This window comes from Phyllopteryx taeniolatus, chromosome 3 (assembly GCF_024500385.1).
Source record: "Phyllopteryx taeniolatus isolate TA_2022b chromosome 3, UOR_Ptae_1.2, whole genome shotgun sequence".
Lineage (NCBI taxonomy): Eukaryota > Metazoa > Chordata > Actinopteri > Syngnathiformes > Syngnathidae > Phyllopteryx > Phyllopteryx taeniolatus.
Genome location: NC_084504.1, coordinates 8,603,160 through 8,629,532, shown reverse-complemented (window position 1 = coordinate 8,629,532; position 26,373 = coordinate 8,603,160). Strand labels below are relative to the sequence as shown.

At 42.4% G+C, this 26,373-nt stretch overlaps 1 protein-coding gene across 1 annotated transcript in view; it reads right to left on the bottom strand.

Annotated features, from left to right (window-relative positions):
* The window catches only part of si:dkey-215k6.1 (transmembrane protein 132B), a 229,339-nt gene extending 205,626 nt beyond the window's left edge, over nucleotides 1–23,713 (bottom strand). The window contains exon 1 of the mRNA XM_061766865.1: nucleotides 23,151–23,713. Coding sequence (XP_061622849.1) covers nucleotides 23,151–23,235 — 85 coding nt within the window. The 5' untranslated portion in view covers nucleotides 23,236–23,713. The remainder of the gene's footprint in view (nucleotides 1–23,150) is intronic.
* Between the last annotated feature and the right edge of the window lie 2,660 nt (nucleotides 23,714–26,373).

The following is a 26,373-nucleotide window of genomic DNA, read 5'->3' as shown; positions in this document are numbered from 1 at the left end:
GCAGGGCACACAAACAAAAAACCATTCACACTCACATTCACATCCATCCATCCATCCATCCATCCATTTTCTGAGCCGCTTCTCCTCACTAGGGTCACGGGGGTGCTGGAGCCTATCCCAGCTGTCATCGGGCAGGAGGCGGGGTACACCCTGAACTGGTTGCCAGCCAATCGCAGGGCACGTAGAAACAAACAACCATTCGCACTCACAGTCATGCCTACGGGCAATTTAGAGTCTCCAATTAATGCATGTTTTTGGGATGTGGGAGGAAACTGGCGTGCCCGGAGAAAACCCACGCAGGCACGGGGAGAACATGCAAACTCCACACAGGCGGGGCCGGGGATTGAACCCTGGTCCTCAGAACTGTGAGGCTGACGCTCTAACCAGTCGGCCACCGTGCCGCCACTCACATTCACACCTAGGGGTAATTTAGAGACTTCGTATTTCATATTTAAAATGTATTATTTTGATGATTGTAGCACGTAGCAAATTAAAAAACTTCCCCATATTGAGAAACTAAAATATAACATCAAAGGAAATAGTCAATTAATTCAAGAAATAAAGCGATTTTTAATGTAGAAATTAGGCTGGAATTTGACCTCTGAAAAGTACTTCAGTGTTTAATCACTCTATGAGTACTGAAGAAAAACTTTTCAACTACATTCTAATTTATTGAGATGTACCTATATTAAAAAAAGTAATAAAATATTTGACTCTGACTGTGTGTAGTCTGGAGTGCATATCTATGACACCAGTTTCACTACGACAATTAAATTCCTTCATTCCCTTTGGAGACCCCATTAGCTACACCGGCACATGGGAGCTTAAACCGTATACGTTTCAGATTGTAACGCAGTGGGGTTGAAACTCTTGAGTCCAGGAGTAAACGCACGTCCACTGCGCTTTATTCGGCAGCATCCGCAACAGAATAATGGCATCTCGCTCTTGATAGACGAGCCGGCGTCGCCCTACGTCATACACGACACGGCTTCTGATTGGCCGTCCATTACGTCATATCCTACACCACTTACACATTAAAAGCAGCCATTTTAAATCAATGAGGAAAAGCGTTATTGTAACACAATAATTAACAAGTATACGACATATATACATTAAAAATATATGTATGAACTATACAGTATAATGCGATGTAACGCTACTGCTTAAGTTGGGTTTACTGTTGTAATTTATGGCTGTTGGTCAATGCCATATTTTATTTTGAAACCACTTCCTTTTCAACTCATAAATTCACGCTCACATACATGCCTCAAATGTTTGCACACATACACGTCAAACAAACTCACATGAACATGTCAGATCTATTCACATACCATCCTCAAATCCATTCATAAACTATACTCAAATCCTTTCACATTTCCATCTCAAATGCTCACATACATACTTGGGTGATTTATTTTAAGATAGATAGTTTATCGATCGATAGATAGTTTATCTATAGTTAAAAGTCTAAAACTATTTGTCAAAATGTGTCTATCTAGCCATCTTAAAATATATCAGAAATAAATATGAAATACTTCACTTTGAGTGTGTGCAGTGTGCATTTCATCTCTATAATTTCCCTTTTTTAATTGAACTACCGAATAAAAGATTTACACTATTTATGTGTGAGCATGATTGACATGAACTCGTGAATGCCAGTGATGTGTGCGAGAATGTGATTGACTTGCTCGCGTGAACGCATTTGAGTAGTGTTTATGAGAGCAAGACGCGTGCGTGAGAGCATTTAAGTTCTGTAAATGAGAGCGTTTGACTAGTGTAAATGAGAGCATTTGAGTAGTGTCAATGAGAGCATTTGAGGTGTAAATGAGAGCATTTGATTAGTGTTAATGAGAGCAATACTCGTGCCTATGAGAGTGTTTGAGTAGTCCTTATGAGAGCCTTTCAGTAGTTTGTGTGTGTGAAAGCATTTGAATAGTAATTGTGAGAGCTAATCCTGAATAATGTCCCTAACGGCTCCCCATACAAGTTCGCAACATTCATCCCTATTTGCCTGCAGATTCTCTCTTCCTCCCAACATGTTGGAGAATGAATCTCTGTAACCAAAGTGTAAACTACTTTGCTACATAAATAGCTATGTACAATATATATGAATGTGCGTGTGTGCTTGCGTGCGTGTGTCTGTGTTCAAAAAAATGGGGAAGAAAAACGCTGCTGACTGTGCCGCAACTCAGCAGGCTGTTGTTTAAAGACAGTAAATAATCACCTGACAACCAGCACACTAATGACTCAAACACACACACACACACACACACACGCACGCACGCACGCACACACAGAGAGAGAGGGCCAAAAGTCGATACGGTCTCACCCTTTGCACAATTTTCCCTACTTTGCTATCTTTCATATTATCCTTGTTTTCTTCCTTTCATCCTTCCCTTCCTTCCTTCCATCAATCTTTCTATATATCCTTGTTTCCTTCCTTCCATCCTTCCCCCCTTACTTCATTCCACCTTTCCTTTCATACCATCCTTGCATCATTCCTTGTATTGTTTCATAACACTTGTTTCTTTCCTTCTCTCCTTCTATACCATTGTCTGCTTCCTTACTTCTTTTCATACATACTTTTTCCATCCTTCCTCCCTCCCTCCCTCCTTGTCTTCCATTTTTCTTACTTTCATCCTTCCTTTCATACATCGTTTTCTTCCTTCCTTTCACACCACCCTTGTTTCCTCCCTTACTTTCATACTTTCTTGTTTACTTCCTTCCATCGTTCCTCCCTGCCTTGCTCCCTCTCTCCCTTCCTTTCCTCGTTTTATCCATCCTTTTCCCTCTCTGCCTTCTTTCCATCCTTCATCCTGCCTTCCTGTTACTTCATTTCCTTCCATCCATCCTGCTCATGCCCTCCTTTTCTACTGTCTTAGTTCCTTCCTTCCACCCTTCCTTAAATCCCTCCTTCCTCCCACCCGGGTTTCCTTTCCTCCTTCAGTCCATGGATCACTGTTCTTCCCTTCCAGCCTTCCTTCATATTCCCTTCCTTCTTTGCTTCCTCGCTTCCTGCGTTCCTTCCTTTCACCCTTCCTTCCTTCCATCGGTTATTTCTCCCTCTCTTCCTTTCCTTATCTTAATCCCATCCTATCCTTTTTTTCTTCCTTCCCTCCATCAATGCATCATAGTTCCTGCCTTCCTTTAGATTTAGGGGGGGCGCCCTGTACAGCATGGTGTCAAACGCATAGGTCTGATGTGTGTGCATGAGTGATTAGGTGAGTGAGTGAGTGCGTGCATGTGCGTGGTGAAGAGCGGGGCGGTGCAGCAGGAGCCCCGTTGCCACGCCGAGGTCAAAACCATCAACCCTGGGCAGTGCTGCCAGGACTGCACGCGCACAGACACACACACACACACACAAAAAGTCAAACACTTGAGCCCAGAAGCAGTCACACACTCGCACTTAGACACACACACACACACACACACACTTTGACACGCGCACACAGAAGTCCCAAACACACTTGACAAGGGACCTCCGGACGACCCGCGAAAGTCCACTTTGTTTATTTTTAGCGCAGCGTGCTAAACGGTCCGCTTAGCCGTTGAACTTGCCGCAGTCTCAGTTAAAGCCGCCAGCATTTTACATAACAAGCTCCTTCCCCTATTTGCATAACGAGCTCCCCTATTTGTGCATCTAATTGGGAGGCCGCCGCCGTGCCCTCGGGCTTCATTAGTGCGCCTTGGTTAAGGAGGACGCGCGGTTAGCGGGAGGCTAATCACTTCCGCGCTTCCTGAACAAACTAGCACAGGACAACCGGCGCGAAGGAGAACAGGCCCAAATGTCCTCTGGCTACACATTTCTATTGTGCAAGCTGCTGTGATCGGCAACTGTGTAATCATTTCTATTGTGCAAGGTGGCAGTTGCCATTAATAACTAAGTACACATTTCTGTTGTGTAAGATGGTGGTTAACAGCTGCGGATGCATTTTGTTGTTCAAGTTGGCAGTTATAATTAATAACTAATCATTTTCTATTGTGAAACATGATGATTATCGTGAGCAACTCGGTAATAATTTCGATTGTGTAAGGTGGCAGTTATCATCAGTAAATGGATATTTCTATGATGCAAGATGGTGGTTATTATTAACACCTGGGTATGCATTTCTATTGTGCATGGTGGCATAACTCAACACTGCAATCGTGAAACTTTCCAGACTTTGTGGCTTATTTTCTTTCTTCACATTCCTACAGTATCTGTGTGTGTGAGTGTGTGAGTGTGTGTGTGTGTGTGTGTGTGTGTGTCCACGTGTCGTTGTCCGGAAGGTTCTTCTAAAAACGAGCATGTGTACTTTCGGAAATGGAGGCGATGATGTGTGTTTAAACACGAGGCCTGCAGGCTGCTGCTCTCATTCCTTTGTTTTTACACATCAGTCTTCCCTCCTCCTCCTCGCTTCTCATTCATTCCTCCTCCTCAATCTTTTTTTTTTGGGTGGGGGGCGGGGGGGGGCCTCATCTCCACTGCCCGAATTCTCATTTCACACCACAACATCATCTCCCTTCATCCCATTTTTTCTTCTCTCTCTCTCTCTCTCTCTCACACTCTGTGGCATCCAGCTCGTTGGCCTCGTCTGGCCTTTTAATGTTTCCGCACACTCTTCCTCTTCTTCTTCTTCCTCCGCACTGTGGGAATGTAGCGAATGCTGTCAAGTGTTGTCCTCCATCCCCCCGGCAACAGCCCACCCCCCGCTCAAATCCAAAGAGCTGAATGACATCACACACACACACACACAAGTGCACTCACACAGTGTGGACACTTCCCAAATGGGATTAGATTGTGTTTGCCTTCCGCGTTTGCACATTTGCAGGATGTGTTGAGCTGACGTGCTGACCCCGGCGAGGGAGGAGGCCGGTGCATGTTCGTCAAGGATTGCCAGTTGGGTAGGACCAAGGCTAATTTGGGGAAGTGACTTCGTGGTAGGGTGTGGAAACTGGGTTGGTTGTTATGGTTACATTTGATGATCAGTAAGGACTTTTTATCTAATATTTGTGTATTTTTTATCTAATATTTGTGTATTTTTTGTCAATATTTGTGTATTTTTGTCAATATTATATGTTATAATTAGGGCCCAACCGATATGGATTTTATTAGGCCGATTCCAATATTTGGCAGAGTAAAATTTCGATAATCGATTAATTGGCCAATTAATTTAAAAAAATACATAAAATATATAAGAATGCTGAATCTTACCAAAAACTTGGAATTATTGTTTGTGTGACTGTGATTATCTTTGTCTTATGGTGTAATGTGTTAATTTGGGGGAGGGGGAATAAAACAAAAAAAAACATTGTGTTTTAATTTAATATTTAGACTTTCTTAAAGATCCTGTAAAGCGACCAAAACAACTTTAAATTTCCCACATCACAGAGTATTGTTAACAAGTCTGTCAAATTTGAATGAGTAAGGTTCTAAATTCATGAAAAATAGAGCCCACCTTCCAGCTGTAGATGGTGTGATGGTGCTGAATGAGGTGGGAAAATGCAAAAACGGGAAAAAGTTCACCAGTAAATCAAATACGTTCGTTCGTACAGTATTTGCTCAAGTGTCTGTAATCAGCTACTGGCTGAATAACGTGTTCCCCTTAATTGTTTCTGTTACGTGGGGACCGACACACAACAACACAGAGCGGCACACTGACGTATTTGATGCCCGCCGCCGGTCTACCTTGCTCGTTAGCTCAGAGGTTAGCAACTAATAAACAGTTAACTTTCCCTTAAGTGTGTTTGATGTGTGACTCTATATGGGGCGGACTTAGCAAGACTGAGGAGTATTGGACAGACCCAACGCCTGTCCTCGGGCCAATTTGCTGCTTGTAGCCGTGGTATAACGCTTCAGGGAAGATGAATTGTTTTGGGGGGGGGGGTCATAGGCATAGCTTGATGACTAACTGTCCTTGTGGTGTTAGAAATGGACCAAGGTTTTATTCCTAAATGGCAATTGCGCCAAATAACCACTGAGGAAATGACAGTGCTCAGTACTTACAGTTTATAGTGGTGGAGCACCGACTCATGCCAAAAAGTATGCGCCCCAGCCCCCATGCATCACTGGGCTAGTTTTTCGTCCCGCCCAAAAAATATGGACTACTGAGAAGGTAAAAAAAACACTAACATTATATCTCAACAATTCAGTGTTAAATTTTTCCCAGTCTTTATCACTCTTTAAACATATTTTATTTATTTATAATTACAAAAATTAAAAATAAATTTAAAAAACAAAACAAACAAAAAACAAAAAAACAAAACAAAACAAAAAAAAAGAAAATCACAAAAATAACTTTACAGGATCTTAGTAGCATTAGTGTTTTTTATTTTTGTATTTTTCTATATTTGTATTTTTGGATAATACTTTTTGTCCTTAATATTTTTGCATTATTTTGTCTAAACGTTTATATATATTTTTTTTTTAAATTTATTTCTTATAATTTATTTTAATTTAACAATTTGTGTTTTTGCCACACATTCTCTATTTTCTTACTATTTGGATTATTTTCAAAGTGTGGCTAATGTTTTTCATTTTAATCTAATGTTTAAAATTTATGTCTAATGTTTTCATAATATTTTTGTACTTATCTTTATCTGTATTTTGGACCAATATGTTTGTCATATTTTTGTACAGTGTCTATAATTTTCTCTAATTTTGGACTATTATGTCTAGTATTCTTTTTATTTCTTGTAATATCTTTTACCCATATGTTAATGATTCTTCTATTTTTTTATTTTGTATATATATTTCTGTATTTTTACCCCATTGTTTTGTTTTATTTTCTGATATTTTTATCTATGATTTTTGATTAGTTTAAAATATTTTTACTGACTATTTTTTTCATTTTAACATAATCATATCTCTGCATTTTTCCATCATTTTCATTTTTATTATTTTATTGTGTAATATTTTGCCTAACACTTTTGTATTTCTGTACTTATATTTTAGTATTCCCAAAATATTTTAATTTGTTTTATAATTATTTTATCAAATATTGTAATATGATTTTGTTCTAGGTTTTTGTATTCTCGTGTAAGATTTAGAATTTCTGTTTAATATTTTTGTCATTTAGATTTTATATTTTTCTATATTTGTTATTGGTGTGTAATATTTTTTTCCATGTTTTTATATTGTCAATAATTGTCTAAAATGAAAAATAAAAATATATATTTTAGTATTATAGTTTTTTGTCTATTTTATCTAATACTTTCAAATATTTTTGTCGTGTTTTTATCTACTTATTCCTATTTTGTAATATTTTTCTACTTCTTTGTCTAAATATTTCGCAATTATTTTATTTTTTACTTTATGCTACAATTTTTTTATATTATACCATTATTTTGGCGGCACGGTGGCCAACTGGTTAGAGCGTCAGCCTCACAGTTCTGAGGAGTGGGGTTCAATCCCCAGTCCTGCCTGTGTGGAGTTTGCATGTTCTCCCCGTGCCTGTGTGGGTTTTCTCCGGGCACTCCGGTTTCCTCCCACATCCCAAAAACATGCATAAATTGGAGACTCTAAATTGCCCGTAGGTGTGACTGTGAGTGCGAATGGTTGTTTGTTTCTATGTGCCCTGCGATTGGCTGGCAACCAGTTCAGGGTGTACCCCGCCTCCTGCCCGATGACAGCTGGGATAGGCTCCAGCACGCCCGCGACCCTAGTGAGGAGAAGCGGCTCAGAAAATGGATGGATGGATGCATACCATTATTACCAATAATAAGTTATTTTAGTCCTGTATTCCTTCTCATATTTTTGTTGAATGTTTTGTATTATTTTCTAATATTTCCATTGTACCATTTTAGTATTGATTTTTTATGTTTTTTATATATTTTGATCTTTTTCAGTTTTGATAAAAAGAGACATTTTATTTTACAATAAATTCAATTAAATGCAATAATTTGGTTTTCTGTCCAAAAATGTATCTAATAATTTCTAACATTTGTGTTTAGCTTATCATCTACAGTACTTACTTTTATTTTGTAATATTTTTATATTTTTTGTCGAAATGTTTTGCAATTATTTTCCAATATTTTAATTTTTGTCCAATGTATTTGTCATATTGTTTTGGTATTTGTTCGGTTTGTATTTTCTTTTCTTAAATACGATATAGTTTCTTTTTTTTCTAATTTTGCCTTGTATTTTGGGGGTATTTTTACATGATATTTTTGCATTTTTTGTCTAATATTTTGTACAGTTTACGTTTTCCGACCCTCACATTAGGTTACCTTTATTTTATTAGTGCATGATGTGCCTCTTCTTTGCCTGTTTGTTTTTTGATGCCACCACTGCAATGTAAATGAGAGTGAAAAAAACATCCAGGAGCAGATTGCTTTGCACCTTTTAGATCCTTTGATGTTAACTTTGTGGATGAGTTTGTTGAGGAAAAGGTTAATCATTCTCATCTTCTTCTTTTGGCCATTCCGCCTTTTATCTTCTTGAGTTTCTCATCAGAAGAAAAAAAAAAAGCCTTCATCCCCCTTCTTCTCCTTCATCCATTTTGTGTCTGCCTCCTCTCCCCACCCACCTCTCGCAGACATTCTTCCACCTGCTCCTCTTCTTCCTCCTCCTCCTCTTCATCATCCCTCTCGCAGAACATTCCGCCGAGAGGGTGTGCGTGAGATCTAAATGATTTTCTATTAGCGTCTGCGCCTGTTAACAGCGCTCCATTTGATCACGCTAATCAAATTGAAAACCTTCATCTCGCCAACTCTGAAAGCACCACTTTTTTGAATGTGCGTGTTTGTGTGTGTGCACGTTTGTGTGTGCGCGCGTAGAAATCGATATTCTGGTTAGGTGGTCGTCGTAAACAAGTGCCCAATCTGAGGCTCACTGATTTCTTCCCATTGCAGATAATGGAAATAGAAATAAGTGTCATGTGCCAGTATTATTTTCGAATATTTTTGCTGCAGTGCTTTTTTTTTTTTTTTTTTGTCTTCTTATTTTGGGGCTAATATTTTATTTTATTTTTGGGTGTGTTTAAATATAATACTAACATTTTTTGAGTTACAGGCATAATGTAAAAGTGGAAAATATGTAACAAAAATTAAAATTTGTCGTCAACTCACTTGACAAGAAGCGGTTTTGCAAATAATGACCAATTCTTCAAAAACGAGGCTTCAGTCTATTTAATTACTCTCCCAGTTGAAGTTTACTGTCAAACTAAACATCAAACAAAGAGAATTACATGGTGTATTAAAAAAAATAAAAATAAAAATAAATAAAATTAAAAAAAAAAGAATTTAAGTCCACTAGATTAATGCTAACACATTATGGGAAAAGCCATAGATGGCCAACAAATGCCATCTGTGTCATGATGTTATAACCCTTTAAGCAACTGTTTGAACACAAAAGATGGAGCCACACGTAGACAGACAATATAACAATACTCATCATATACAGTAATAGCTTGAGATATGAGTGTAATTTTCTCTCAAATCCTCTTTTCCCATTGAAATACAGTGGGTACGGAAAGTATTCAGACCCCCTTAAAATTTTGTTACAGTATATTGCACCCATTTGCTAAAATCATTTAAGTTCTTTTTTTTTTTTTTTTTTACAGATTAATGTACACACAGCTCCCCATATTAACAGAAAAAAACGGAATTGTTGACATCCATTCATGTTCTACCGCTTATCCGAGGTCGAGCTGGGGGTCGTGACCGAAAGAACAAGATCCCGGATACAAGCAGCCGAAATGAGTTTCTTCCGCAGGGTGTACGGGTTCTCCCTTAGAGATAGGGTGAGAATCATCGCGGGCCCCACGGGTTGTGGGGGGTGTCTGGCTCTCCGACACAGGACACGCTGGAGAGACTAAGTCTCTCAGTTGGCCTGGGAGCGCCTCGCGATCCCCCCGGAAGAGCTGGATGAAGTGACTAGGGAGAGGGTAGTCTGGGCGTCACTGCTAAAGCTACTGCCCCCGCGACCCACACAGCCTTAAGTAGTCAGACACTCATATTTAAGTCGGGTGCTGTCCATTTCTTCTGATCATCCTTGAGATGGCTCTATACCGTCATTGGATTCCAGCTCTGTTTAATTATTCTGATTGGACTTCATTAGGAAAGCCACACGCCTGTCGATATAAGACCTTACAGCTCACAGTGCATATCAGAGCAAATGAGAATCATGAGGTCCAAGGAACTGCCTGAAGAGCTCAGATGCAGAATTGTGGCAAGGCACAGATCTGGCCAAGGTTACAAAAAAAACTATGCCGCACTTAAGGTTCCTAAGAGCACAGTGGCCTCCAAAATCCTGACATGGAAGACTTTTGGGACGATCAGAACCCTTCCTTGAGCTGGCCGTCCGGCCGAACTGAGCCTTGTTGAGAGAGGTAAAGAAGAACCCAAAGATCACTGTGGCTGAGTTTCAGAGATGCAGTCGGGAGATGGTTGAAAGTCAACCATCCATCCATCCATCCATTTTCTGAGCCGCTTCTCCTCACTAGGGTCGCAGGCGTGCTGGAGCCTATCCCAGCTATCATCGGGCAGGAGGCGGGGTACACCCTGAACTGGTTGCCAGCCAATCGCAGGGCACATACAAACAAACAACCATTCGCACGCACAGTCACACCTACGGGCAATTTAAAGTCTTCAATTAATGCATGTTTTTGGGATCCATCCATCCATCCATTTTCTGAGCCGCTTCTCCTCACTAGGGTCGCGGGCGTGCTGGAGCCAATCCCAGCTGTCATCGGGCAGGAGGCGGGGTACACCCTGAACTGGTTGCCAGCCAATCGCAGGGCACATAGAAACAAACAACCATTCGCACTCACAGTCATGCCTACGGGCAATTTAGAGTCTCCAATTAATGCATGTTTTTGGGATGTGGGAGGAAACCGGAGTGCCCGGAGAAAACCCACGCAGGCACGGGGAGAACATGCAAACTCCACACAGGCGGGGCCGGGGATGAACCCGGGTCCTCAGAACTGTGAGGCTGACGCTCTAACCAGTCGTCCACCGTGCCGCCTGAAAGTCAACCATCACTGAAATTAATAATAATAAAAAACCTTAAATGGAAGACGTTTGGGACGACCAAAACCAGCCATAAGTATTCAGACCCTTTGCTCAGTATTTCGAAGAAACACCCTTTTGAGATAATACACCCATGAGTCTTTTTCAGAATGATGCAACAAGTTTTTCGCATCTGGATTTGGGGATCCTTTGCCATTCCTCCTTGCAGATCCTCTCCAGTTCTGTCAGATTGAATGGTGAACGTTGGTGGGCAGCCATTTTCAGGTCTCTGCAAAGATGCTCAACTGGGTTTAAGTCAGGGCTCTGGGCTGGGCCATTCAAGAACTGTCACGGAGTTGTTCTGAAGCCACTCCTTGGTTATTTTAGCTGTGCGCTTAGGATCATTGTCTTGTTGGAAGGTGAACTTTCGGCCCAGTCTGAGGTCCTGAGCACTCTGGAGAAGGTTTTCGTCCAGGATATCCCTGTACTTGGCCGTGTTCATCTTTCCTTCGATTGCAACAAGTCGTCCTGTCCCTGCAGCTGGAAAACACCCCTACAGCATGATGCTGCCACCACCATGCTTCACTGTTGGGACTGTATTGGACAGGTGATGAGCAGTGCCTGGTTTTCTCCACACATACCGCTTAGAATTAAGGCCAAAACGTTCTCTCTCTTCATGTGTCTTGCACTGAGAAGAGGCTTCCGTCGAGCTACTCTGCCATCAAGCCCCGACTGGTGGAGGGATGCATTGATGGTTGACTTTCTAGAACTTTCTCTCTCCAGACTAAATCTCTGGAGCTCAGCCACAGTGATCTTTGGGTTCTTCTTTACCAAGGCTCTTCTCCCCTGATTGCTCAGTTTGGCCGGACGGCCAGCTCGAGGAAGGGTTCTGGTCGTCCTAAACGTCTTCCATTTCAGGATTATGGAGGCCACCGTGCTCTTAGGAACCTTAAGTGCAGCAGAAATATTTTTGTAACTTTGGCCAGATCTGTACCTTACCACAATTCTGCCTCTGAGCTCTTCAGGCAGTTCCTTTGACCTCATGATTCTCATTTGCTCTGACATGCACTGTGAGCTGTAAGGTCTTATATCGACAGGGGTGTGGCTTTCCTGATCAAGTCCAATCAGTATAATCAAACACAGCTAGACTCCAATGAAGGTGTAGAACCATTTTAAGGATGATCAGAAGAAATGGACAGCACCCGACTTAAATATATGAGCGTCACAGCAAAAGGTCTGAATACTTATGGCTGTGTGATATTACAGTTTTTCTTATTTAATAAATTTGCAAAAATTTCAACCATTCCGTTTTTTTCTGTCAATATGGGGTGCTGTGTGTACATTAATGAAGAAAAAAACTTAAATTATTTTAGCAAATGGCTACAATATAATAAAGAGTGAAAAATTTAAGGGGCTCTGAATACTTTCCGTACCCAATGTACATGAAAATGCCATTACTCCATTCCAGCCTTCCCCCGAAAAACAACAAATTGTTATAATGTGTATCTTAATGAGGAAAAATAGCATTCCATAATATTGTACTTCATGAACACATGCAGCAGTGACAATTAAATAGAATTAAACAGTTTTGGTCACGTTGCATAAATTGAATGCCGCTCCTTGAATCCCACTGAGTTCTAGGCAGGACATGACCAGCTGCAATAGGACTGGCTGCTGCATACAGTCCTGCCAAGAGGGATTCACAACGATACCGCTATTGCGCTCAGTACGGCACTAATATTAGTCTTTCTAGGCAAAGGATGAAGGCTATATGAACGTGAGCACAGTTAAATTGTCAGTGTACATGTTGCTCCACCGTCTGTTTTAACACCATTGCTTAAAGAGTTAAATCACCAAAACATAGATGCTAATGAGTATTATCACTAAGTTTAAGGTTTTAATGTTTCTTTAATGTTAATGTTTAGTTCTGGGAGTGGCATTAAACAGCTTTGAAGTCTCGTTTTTGAAGAATTGTTCACTAGTTGCTAAACTGCTGCTTATTGTGAAATAAGTGGAGTTGAGTTCATTGCTGCCATACAGCGTTTGTACCACAAGTATGAACTCGCAAGTCAAAGCAAAAAACACACGTCTGAATGTCAGCTCTCCTCTTGAAAAACCCTTAAATCGGGTCACGTGTATCTCAAGGAAACACTGTATTATTTATCCTCGACTAAAAACAACTAATATTACTGCAGATTACTGAGGGGTTGTCACCGTGTCTTTCATGTATATTTTAGTGCTCCCAGGGGGCCAAGGCACACACACCAGAAGGAGCACCACAATGATTGTATTGATGAAAAAAAAATGTGGCAAAAATTGTTTAACTCTTTCCATTCTATTTCATTGTCATTACTGTATGGTCCTGCTCACCATTATTGGCACCCCTTCATTTTATGCATTACTTGTATAATATCTTCAGAAAAATATAGAAATGTACCAAACTTATAACATCAGGATCTTTTAATTGGAGCTCCAAAGTAATTTAACACAGCCCTCCTTAATATTTGGTCGCACACCCTTTGGCAGTGATAACAGTCTCCAAATGTTTCTTGTATCAATCTATAAGATTTGTGTACTTGCTATTTGTTCAAGCTTTTGTACATTTGTTGGGTTCTTTTTCCCAGTGGCAGATTTAGGTCCCCCTGAAAGACTTTCAATTAGATTGAGATGAAGACACAATGTTGGCCCTTTTAAAAGTCCTTTTTTTTTTTTATTGGAAAAATATCACAAAATATCAAAATGTATTACTGCAAAAATAGTACACCAAAAAAAATATTCAAAGAAATACAAAAATATTATAAAAGTAATGCAAAATATCACAGGGAAAAAAAATGTTAGAAAACATTTTTTAGACATTCCCCCCCCCCCGCCCCAATTACATACACACCATGGAAGTGCAATATGTTCAAGTATAAATAAGTACAACAACAACATCTTGCATACATGACATGTTTATACTTCCCATATCTTCAAGATTCTATGTTTAATATTTTAATGGTTTTCATTCATTCCCTTGGGAATAAATCTCTCTCTAAATCTGGTTGCAGTTGGGTATAAATGAAAGCAACATTAGTGCACATCCCTTTACGCTGATATACTCTACTTGTTCATGTTATTGTTGTTAGCACCTCACAAACAAACATTCAAGTTGAGAGGTTGTCCGGCCAATGGCGTTTAATCAACATAGTTGCGCCTTTAAATCCGTTACACACACGCACACACATGCACACACGCACGCGCACACGCACGCACACACACGTAGTCATTACTCGCACACACTGATAAATGACGTTGGATTAAAATTCAATGTTAATCCATTACGAGCCCCATCTGAGTCATCTTGTCATGATAATGAGCCACCGTTCGCACACGCGCACACACATGCGCGCACACACATGCGCGCACACACATGCGCGCAAAGTCAGCCAAATGAAACAAATGTAAAGGGAAATGTGTTGCTGATTAACACAACCTTAAACCCCGCAGACATGACAAACTATACGCTACACACACACACAAACACATACACACTAAACACACATGCACAAGCACATCAACACAAACAGGAATTGACCCTCCATGCTAATCAGAGCATTGAAGCGGCGGCATGAGATTTTATGTACAGTGTAGCCCACCTGCTAGTAACAGTGGTAAACTTTACTGTAGACTTTAATGCAGTTGTTCAAATGTAACTTTAAAGTTTTGTCATGGCCACAATTTAACGCAGGAACAGATGAACACTCCAATTATCTCGAATGGCATCACCCACGTCTTCCGTACCGTACCGCTTATTCTCACTTCCTCACTAGGGTCGCGGGCGTGCTGGAGCCTATCCCAGCTATCTTCGGGCGAGAGGCGGGGTACACCGTGGACTGGTCGCCAGCCAATCGCAGGGCACGTATGAACAAACAACCATTCACACTCTTATTCATACCTACGGGCAATTTAGAGTCTTCAGTTAACCTACATTGCATGTTTTTGGGATGTAGGAAGAAACCAGAGTACCCGGAGAAAACCCACGCAGGGACGGGGAGAACATGCAAACTCCACAGGTGAGGCCGGATTTGGACCCGGGTCCTCAGAACTGTGAGGCAGGTGTGCTAACCAGCCGCCCAATTCATTATCGTTTTAGCCAAAAATGTATCCAGTGTGACTTTGAAATAAATACCTGGATATTGGACAGTGCAGTTGAAATTTCTTAGATTCTTGTTGTTTCTTGTAACGGAATCAGGAAAAAAATAATTATGGTAATAAGATTTTCCTGATCTACTTTCCTTGTATGCATCTTATTGTGTACTGTACCGTCTGTGTTTTCTAATGGACTATGAGTCTGCTTAATAAAATTTGACTGATTGTATTGTTTTGCAAAGAAACTAAGGAGGAAATAGCAACTTTTTGTTATTATTTCAGCTATTATTTTATTGGTGGGACATTTTTTCCACTGGAAAATGTTTGTAATATGTTAGAATTATGAGGGGGGTCCTTGGAAAAAAAATTCTACTGTATGGTTTCCCAAGCTCGACCCATACTTTGAGAATCCCTGTTCTGAAAAGTTAAATTGTAATGGCTAGAAACAAAACACTGAAATTTTCATGAGGAAAATCTTATAGGAATAGTGTTAATTATACATAGAGAGGTAAATATTGTAGATAAACAAACCTGCTCCTTGGAGCACAAACATGAGCCTGAAACAGGGTCCAGTAGTTGACATTGTCGCTGGTTCTCCTCTTGTTCACCCGCGTTTCCCCTCAAGGCTACTCTTCTATCGTTGTTAGCAAGGCTAACAAGCCAAGCTAAGCTAAGCTGCTTAAAAGGCTTCAAAGTGCATGGTGATTTGCCGCAAGTCACACACGCGCATCCTTAATGATCATTTCTCGCTAGCCTCCTCCTTATCAGCTATCCACCAGACAGACGGACATCTTCAATTCATAAAAAACACACACATACTGTGGCGTCTCATCCAACCACTAAGGGCACTACAAAAAGTTCTGACTAGATATGGGGCCTAAAAAATAAAGTGAAGAAGAAAAGAGACCACGATGACAAATAAGACCGTAGCCGTGACAGTGCTAACGGCCAGGTAAAAGGAATAACGATCGTTTTCCTTGGAAATACAGCACATACAAACCTCCACATAAAGCCTGTCGTACTTAAATCCCATGTGTTATTTTCTAGTATCCATACAATAGAGTTAGATTACCTTTTAAAACAATTTCAAATCGATATATTTATGTCCGGAGGGTTAGCTTGCTGAGCGCAGATTGATCCAGTTAGAGCGTAGTAAGATAAATCGATACATCAATATAATGAAAAAATCGTTACACCACTACTAAAAATATATATTAGGATGAAGATAAAATAATACCAAACATTAGATAAATGGGAAAATACTAAGACTAAAATAATTAAAACTTAACTATTAGACTGAAATACAAAAATATTTGAAAATAATCCAAAACAGAATTAAATACTAAATTCTTATAACAAAAATGCCAGAGAACAATACAAAATACTGGTGTTGGATTGAAAACACTAAAATATTACTAAATAATACAATTTTAGACCCCTCCTTGAGCCGTCACCTTGTCGTGGTGGAGGGGTTTGTGTGTCCCAGTGATCCTAGGAGCTAAGTTGTCTGGGGCTTTATGCCCCTGGCAGGGTCACCCATGACAAACAGGTCCTAGGTGAGGGACCAGACAAAGCACGGCTCAAAGACCCCTAATGATGACGACAAACAATGGACTTCGTTTTCCCTTGCCCGGACGCGGGCCACCGGGGCCCCCCACTGGAGCCAGGCCTGGTGGTGGGGCTCGAAGGCGAGCGCCTGGTGGCCGGGCCTGCACCCATGGGGCCCGGCCGGGCAAAGCCCGAAAGGGTAACGTGGGTCCCCCTTCCCATGGGCTCACCACCTGTGGGAGGGGCCATAGGGGTCGGGTGCAGTGTGAGCTGGGCGGTGGCCGAAGGCGGGAACCTTGGCGATCCGATCCCCGGCTACAGAAGCTGGCTCTAGGGACGTGGAATGTCACCTCTCTGGCAGGGAAGGAGCCCGAGCTGGTGTGTGAGGTCGAGAAGTTCCGACTCGATATAGTCGGACTCGCCTCCACACACACCTGGGGCTCTGGTACCAGTCCTCTCGAGAGGGGTTGGACTCTCTTCCACTCTGGAGTTGCCCATGGTGAGAGGCGCCGAGCAGGTGTGGGTATACTTATTGCCCCCCGGCTCGGCGCCTGTACGTTGGGGTTCACCCCGGTGGACGAGAGGGTAGCCTCCCTCCGCCTTCGGGTGGGGGGACGGGTCCTGACTGTTGTTTGTGCCTATGCACCAAACAGCAGTTCAGAGTACCCACCCTTTTTAGAGTCCTTGGAGGGGGTGCTGGAGAGCGCTCCCGCTGGGGACTCCATTGTTCTGTTGGGGGACTTCAATGCTCACGTGGGCAATGACAGTGAGACCTGGAAGGGCGCGATTGGGAGGAACGGCCCCCCCGATCAGAACCCAAGCGGTGTTCTGTTATTGGACTTCTGTGCTCGTCACGGATTGTCCATAACGAACACCATGTTCAAGCATAAGGGTGTCCACACGTGCACTTGGCACCAGGACACCCTAGGTCGCAGATCGATGATCGACTTTGTGGTCGTGTCATCGGACTTGCGGCCGCATGTCTTGGACACTCGGGTGAAGAGAGGGGCGGAGCTGTCAACTAATCACCACCTGGTGGTGAGTTGGCTCCGATGGTGGGGGAAGATGCCGGTCCGACGTGGCAGGCCCAAACGTATTGTGAGTGTCTGCTGGGAACGTCTGGCAGAATCCCCTGTCAGAAGGAGTTTCAACTCCCACCTCCGACAGAACTTTGCTCATGTTCCGGGGAAGGCGGGGGACATCGAGTCCGAGTGGACCATGTTCCGCGCCTCCATTGCTGAGGAGGCCGACCGGAGCTGTGGCCGTAAGGTGGTCGGTGCCTGTCGTGGCGGCAATCCCCGAACCCGTTGGTGGACACCAACGGTGAGGGATGCCGTCAAGCTGAAGGAGGAGTCCTATCGGGCCTTTTTGGCCTGTGGGACTCCTGAGGCAGCTGATGGGTACCGGCTGGCCAAGCGGAATGCAGCTCTGGTGGTCGCTGAAGCAAAAACCCGGGCATGGGAGGAGTTCGGTGAGGCCATGGAGAAAGACTTCCGGACGGCTTCGAGGAAATTCTGGTCCACCATCCGACGTCTCAGGAGAGGAAAGCAGTGCACCACCAACACTGTGTATAGTGGGGATGGGGCGCTGCTGACCTCGACTCGGGACGTTGTGAGTCGGTGGGGAGAATACTTCGAAGACCTCCTCAATTCCACCGACACGCCTTCCCATGGGGAAGCAGAGTGTGGGTTCTCTGAGGCGGGCTCTCCTATCTCTGGGTTTGAGGTCACCGAGGTAGTTAAAAAGCTCCTCGGTGGCAGGGCCCCGGGGGTGGATGAGATTCGCCCGGAGTTCCTAAAGGCTCTGGATGTTGTGGGGCTGTCCTGGTTGACACGCCTCTGCAACATCGCGTGGACATCGGGGACAGTGCCTCTGGATTGGCAGACTGGGGTGGTGGTCCCCCTTTTTAAGAAGGGGGACCGGAGGGTGTGTTCCAACTAAAGGGGGATCACACTGCTCAGCCTCCCTGGTAAGGTCTATTCAGGGGTGCTGGAGAGGAGGGTCCGTCGGGAAGTCGAATCTCAGATTCAGGAGGAGCAGTGTGGTTTTCGTCCTGGCCGTGGAACAGTGGACCAGCTCTACACCCTCGGCAGGGTCCTCGAGGGTGCATGGGAGTTCGCCCAACCAGTCTACATGTGTTTTGTGGACTTGGAGAAGGCGTTCGACCGTGTCCCTCGGGGAGTCCTGTGGAGAGTGCTTCGGGAGTATGGGGTACCGAACCCCCTGATACGGGCTGTTCGGTCCCTGTACGACCGGAGTCAGAGTTTGGTCCGCATATCCGGCAGTAAGTCGGACTCGTTCCCGGTGAGGGTTGGACTCCGCCAAGGCTGCCCTTTGTCGCCGATTCTGTTCATAACTTTTATGGACAGAATTTCTAGGCGCAGCCGAGGCGTAGAGGGGGTCCGGTTTGGTGGCCTCAGTATTGCATCTCTGCTTTTTGCAGATGATGTGGTTCTGTTGGCTTCATCAAGCCGTGACCTCCAACTCTCATTGGAGCAGTTCGCAGCCGAGTGTGAAGCGGCTGGGATGAGAATCAGCACCTCCAAATCTGAGACCATGGTCCTCAGTCGGGAAAGGGTGGCATGCCATCTCCAGGTCGGGGATGAGATCCTGCCCCAAGTGGAGGAATTCAAGTATCTTGGGGTCTTGTTCACGAGTGAGGGAAGAATGGAACGGGAGATCGACAGGCGGATCGGTGCAGCGTCTGCAGTGATGCGGACTTTGTATCGGTAAAGAAAGAGCTAAGCCGAAAGGCGAAGCTCTCAATTTACCGGTCGATCTTCGTTCCTACCCTCACCTATGGTCATGAGCTGTGGGTCGTGACCGAAAGAACAAGATCCCGGATACAAGCGGCCGAAATGAGTTTCCTCCGCAGGGTGTCCGGGCTCTCCCTTAGAGATAGGGTGAGAAGCTCGGTCATCCGGGAGGATCTCAGAGTAGAGCCGCTACTCCTCCGCATTGAGAGGAGCCAGATGAGGTGGCTGGGGCATCTGATTCGGATGCCTCCCGGACGCCTCCCTGGTGAGGTGTTCCGGGCATGTCCCACCGGGAGGAGACCCCGGGGACGACCCAGGACGCGCTGGAGAGACTACATCCTTCGGCTGGCCTGGGAACGCCTCGGGATCCCCCCGGAAGAGCTGGATGAAGTGGCTGGGGAGAGGGTAGTCTGGGCGTCCCTGCTGAAGCTACTGCCCCCGCGACCCGACCCGGATAAGCGGTAGAGAATGGATGGACAATTTTAGATCAAATGACAAAAATACTACAACAAATATAATTTAAAAAATGAAATATTACTCTAAGAAATGTATAAAAATATTTAAAATAATCCAAAATGTAAACTTTTACTATACCAGAAATATCTCGTCGCTAATTTGGTGCTACATAAATACTAGAAATGAATGAAATTCGACCTAGAATAGAGGTTTGTGACCATTCTAAATTGGCTGTCGTGTTTACACTGCTATCAAAGGCGCAATCTGGATCGAAACCTTATTAAAGTTCCTTGGACATTGCAGTACTTAAGATTGGGCAGATATTACCTTATAAACCACTAAGAAAGAATGTTATCATTTAAAAAAAATAAATAAATAAAATAAAAAAAAGCTGTAAACAGCAAGTCGCACACATCAAACCAACAATGCAAAAGCAAACGGGTTAAATTAGAGGAAGACAAATTTGCCAATTCAAACAAGCACCAAAGCCAAAATGGACCTCACATGTTCTTGATTTTATATTTTGTGACTGAGCTTTTTTTTTTCTTTTTTGGTGCCAACTTAGCCCCAGCTGTTGTGTTTTATTTTTCTCCCCTCGTAATCGCTGCACTCTTTTCCGGTCTCGAGCCAGTGCATATCAGCACGTCCCGTTAGATCTCTACCCGACCGTGAGCCGCTAGACCGGGGTTTGATTAACACATGCACACGCACGCACGCACGCGCACACACACACAGGTGACAAAAGTCCTCACACTGTACTAAAGTAAAAGTACATATACTTATGTTAAAAAAAGACTGGAAAAAGGAGAGGTACTAATGCAACTCGTTTACTTACCTGAAATTAACAAGTACAGACCTTGAAATGTACTTCAGTACAAAGGTAAAACTGAATTTTCTGTTTCAATTACAGAGGTAGCAAATGTACTCTTAATCTGTACTTCAGATACCAGAGTAAAAAAAATAAAATAAATAAAAGACTGGTAAAAGTATATGTACTGATTCAACTCTTGTAGTTAAATACAAGTTTTAAAAACAGACTGAAATGTACATAAGTAAAACAGATTATTTTTAATTTTTCACCGTGAGTGATAGGGTTGGCAAAAGTACTACATAAGTAGGAAGACAGATACTTGTGCAAAAAAAAAAGAATATTAATGATTCAACTACTTAAGTAAAAGTTAAGGGAAAAGGCACAGATTGAAATGTACTTAAGCATAAAAGGGCGGCACGGTGGACGACTGGTTAGAGCGTCAGCCTCACAGTTCTGAGGACCCGGGTTCAATCCCCGGCCCCGCCTGTGTGGAGTTTGCATGTTCTGCCCGTGCCTGCGTGCCTCCTGTCTTTGAGTCACATAGATGGTATTGTTATTAGTTTGTCGACATTTCGCAGGCACCTTAATTGAACCGGTAAGGTAAACGTGTATGGGCAGGTTGAATGGATGCGAGCAGTAATCCGCCATTAGTGAGTCCGCAAAGAGTCACTTGCAGTTCGCAGGTTCTCGCGTGAGTTTGATGTGTCCCGATAACTCAGAAAAAAATTAGTCAGAAAAACAGGTGGAAATAAATTAGTCAGAAAAACAGAAAAAAATAGTCAGAAAAACAGGTGGGAAAAAAATTAGTCAGAAAAACAGGAAAAAAATAGTCAGAAAAACAAAGCCCTCAAAAAATTACTCAGAGTTTTTTTTTATCCAAGTAAATGCAATACGCTTCTGTAGAAATGTACCTGACGGCCAGCCATTTTCAAAGCAGTTTCCCATATTGCCGGCCATTTTACAGCATTTTGACTGATCTTTCAAGAGCCACAAAATGTTGTGTTCTGTGACAAAAGAAGGAGTAGACTCTTTTTTCACTAGAAAAAAATATCATTGTTTTGAGCCTTTTGCATTCTCTAGTAATCAGCAGTAGAACGTGGGTTGGTTTCACCAAAAAAACCTGTTTCTGGACAGAAAGCAGAGAAAACTGGTTTTGTGCTGAAAAGAAATTATGTCGAGCAGAACAGATTTTGACGCTAAGATTTTTTGCTTTTGTCACACCTCAAACTATAAAACAACAACAAAAAGACTGCGAAAGGGCTTCTGATGGCAAAAGAATCATTTATCCATGCAACTAAGAAAAGCGCCGTGAGCGACAACGACTCACCGCATGGCTCCAGTTGAACGTCATTGGCTTTTTTTACATCCTGTTCGCCATTCACTCCATGAACTGCATCATCTTTTCACAATTGTGACACACACTTTTTACTACCTACTGCAACACATACTCTGTTTATACCAGTGATAGACTGTCCATACTGTGTTGGAGTGTCAGGTGCCTACTTGTCTGACTTCTGATACGCTGGCATTTCTTTCCCTCCTAATCGACATAACAAGCTGAGATTCACCCCCTAATCTTTATCTTCTTCTCAAAAGCTGTGCTGAGCTCAAATCCAAAGTGATGCAGCGTCGCCATCTGCAGGGTTCTGTTAGTACAGTGGTTGAAAAACCCAAATTTCACACAAAAGCTGGGTGGAAAACTCTCCCACGCCTACACATTTAAAAAAATTTCTTAAACCCCTATGAGACGCGTTTTTTTTTTTTTGCATTTTTAACATATCACCACAAATCATTCTTGGAGCTGTCAGTGTCAAACAAATCTCAAATAAAGCCACAGATGGGGAATATCTTACTTTTCTGAATTTGCTGTCATAGTCCGTTAACAAAGTATTGATACTTTGTTACTTCCCACCGCTGACGCACACACACACACACACACAGTGGAGCTGAACCCCTCACCCAACAAACAGCACGCGCAAAATCTGCTAACAATCCTTTAATGTTGCCGGCTTGCTATGGTGCAAAGTGGCGCACGCACAATTACGCACACACCGCTCGCATGCACGCATTAAGGTTGCATATCGGACTACTATGCATTTGCACGAGTCATTTTAGGCTAAAAAAAAACAAAACAAATTCAAAATAAAATGCAATTAAATGCCTGCGTAATGACGCAGTCTTGCATTTAATTACCAATTACGGGCATTTAAATTTCATAATTAAAGCAATGCAGGCATTTTCGCGCTTAATATTTGGACACTAAAGGTTCAACTAAAGCTTTGAAATACTTTAGTTAGCAGACGAATGTTGTTGTTGTTTATTCTCTTTTATAATTATGTTAGCCAAATGCTCACGTGACGGCGTAAGGTACCGTTCAGGTGCACGAGTGACTTGCTGAAGCCAGAAAGTGGCACATGTTGCACTTTGAGGCTTAAAGGAAATGCAATGACACGCTAACATGCACCTGAGCTTGCCGTTAAAACTCATAATCAGCTTAACTAGCAATAGTAAACTTTTCCTACCTTCCCACAAGACGAGCAGCAGCGTGCTCCAGTACCGCGCTCGTCCTCCGGGTCCTCGCACTCCTCTCGCCCGGGTAGGCTCCATCCTTCCTCGGGCGGCAAAGCTCCGCGCGCGCGGTCGGGTGAAGGCACTCGATTCCCAGCGGTGAAGGCGCTCGATTCCGGGGCGAGGAGAGTGGGTCTCCTCGGTAGCTGAGCGAAGAAGATAGTGCGCCTACGGCGAACTGAGCGACCTCATGGTGGAGTCAAGCGGAAGTGTTTCCAATCCGAATTCAAGTCTGCACAACCGGAATATACGTGTGGCCTGGCGGACTGGACCGGAACCGGATCCAACGGGGAAGATACGCGAACCTCCTTCTTTTTCTTACAATCCGAAGTTTTAACACCTGTGAGCAAGTTTAGAAGAAATAAAACAATAATAATAAGTCCAGTCTTCAACTCCCGTACAAAAACAAAAAGTGAGTCACGTGATTTGAATAACTCCAAATGGGTTTCAGTAATGAAGATGATGACGGTGATGATGAAGATGATGCGCTCCTCCTCGTCACCGAACAGCCACTGCGCTCCTCCAGCGCGGGGCTCTGCCTATAACGCTGCGCGTGCGGGTGTGCGAGTGTGTGCGCGCGTGTGCGTGAGAAAGAGAGAGAGAGAGAGACTGAGAGAGTGTAAGCGTGTGCGTGTGCGTGTGTGTGTGTGTGTGTGGTGGGGGGCGGGGAGCGGGGGGTTATCAAGTTGAAAGAATGGATCCGACGCGGGATAAAAGAAGGAGGAAGAGGAGGGTGCAGATGGTGATGAGTGGGGTGGGATTTGGCAATTTGACTGACATTTAAGACGGGGGGACACTATACATTTAGCTTCACGACACATGCAGCAACATGTATCAATTTACTTCCTTCCTTCCATTATTTCATTTTCCATCCATCCATCATCCATCCATCCATTTTCAACAGGCGGCACGGTGGACGACTGGTTAGAGCGTCAGCCTCACAGTTCTGAGGTGCGGGGTTCAATCCCCGTCCCCGCTTGTGTGGAGTTTGCATGTTCTGCCCGTGCCTGCGTGGGTTTTCTCCGGGCTCCGGTTTCCTCCCACATCCCAAAAACATGCATTAATTGGAGACTCTAAATTGCCCGTAGGCATGACTGTGAGTGCGAATGGTTGTTTGTTTGTATGTGCCCTGCGATTGGCTGGCAACCAGTTCAGGGTGTACCCTGCCCGATGACAGCTGGGATAGGCTCCAGCACGCCCGTGACCCGAGTGAGGAGAAGCAGCTCAGAAAATGGATGGATGGATGGATCCATTTTCAACACCTGGTTCAGGGTCGCGGGACGCTGGAGCCTATCCCAGCGGACATCGGGCAAAAGGTGGACTACAGCCTGAAGTGGTCGCCAGTCAGTCGCAGGGCACACAGACATGGACAACCATTCGCACGCACAGTCACACCTACGGGCAATTTAAAGTCTTCAATTAATGCATGTTTTTGGGATGTGGGAGGAAACCGGAGTGCCCGGAGAAAACCCACGCAGGCACGGGGAGAACATGCAAACTCCACACAGGCGGGGACGGGGATTGAACCCCGCACCTCAGAACTGTGAGGCTGACGCTCTAACCAGTCGTCCACCGTGCCGCCGACTCTATTTCATTTTCCGTTTATTTCTTTTTTTAATGAATGCCATATTTCATATACACTAGTGTAAATTGTCATAGTTTTAAAGCATTTTCATTGTTATTATTATTAAAAATGTATGTAATGTGATTGTTTTAGTTTAAAGTAATGTATATTTTATATACAGTATAGTATGTGTTGATACTATATTATATTTAATTGTTTTTATTATAGATTACATTATAAAATTAATTATTAAATATATAATTAATTTGATGTAGGTATTCATTATCATCTTTTATTTTATTATTATCCTCAGTATACTCATTATATCTATGTAATGGGTCCTAATGGTAATGGTCCTCTCATTTACATTTCTGTGTACTATTTTTAAAATGTGTATGTGTTTTATATTTTTGTATTTTTATTGTTACTATATTTTACTGTAATTAATTATATATTGTACTATATATACAGGTGTTTTTTTAAGAATAACTATTGTTAGATTCTTTTATTGTATTTTTATTGTAATCTCATTTATTTGTAATTATTTTAGATTTTAGTTAATGTACGTATTTCATATCTTTTATTTTTTATTATACTTATTATAGTACTGTATGTATTGGGTCCTATATTTTACATTTATATTATTTGGATATGGTTTATTTTTTTATTTTATTATCGCTTTAATTAAATGTATTCAAAACATTCTTAGAAATACACGTCTTTAATTTTATATATTTTAATTACTTGTATTTTATTGTCAATATTCTAATTAATAGTTTAATATAATTATTTTAATGCATATATTCTATATCATTTATTTTATTATACACATTGTAGTCATATGTATGTATTGTGGCCCATATTTCATCTTTCTATACATTTTAAAATGTAAAATATGTATTTAATTTTTTATTTTTTACTTTATTTTATTTAAATGTAATCAAGATGTCATTATAAATAAAGCTATTAAATTTTTTTATATTAGTACTTATTTATTATGTTTTAAAATGTATTTACTATAAGTATTTAGTGTATGCCTAGGTGTTATATTTATATTATTTCAAAATGTATTATTTTAATTATTTTAAAATATTTATTCCATATTTTTATTATTCATACACATATATATATATGGTACGGCTATGTATCTTATTTCATATTATTACAATTGTTGAAATTATTTGACGAATTACATGTAATCTATGACGTAATTTTAATTATCTATTTTAATCATTTTTTAAAATTGCTTTTAATAGTCCAAAAACGCCTCTGTCACATGCCCATGAAGATGAACGCGTGCGTGCGCGTGCACAAGTGGCGTGCGTGCCCTCTCTGTATTATTCATCCACTGACACGCGCGACACCTGTTCTCCGTGTAATCGATAGACTCTACGGGCGCGCGCGTACGCACGCACACACACACACCACAGGAACGCGGCTGGGAACCACTTTGCAATAAAACTCATCCACTTTCTATTGACTCTCACTCGCGCGTCTTTGTGCGTGTGTGTATGTGTGTGCGTGTGAGAGCAAGAGAGAGAGAGAGAGAGAGAGACACTCTGGGGAGTCTTTTTGAGAGGAGCGTGCGCACCCCCTGGTGGCTATCAAGTGTG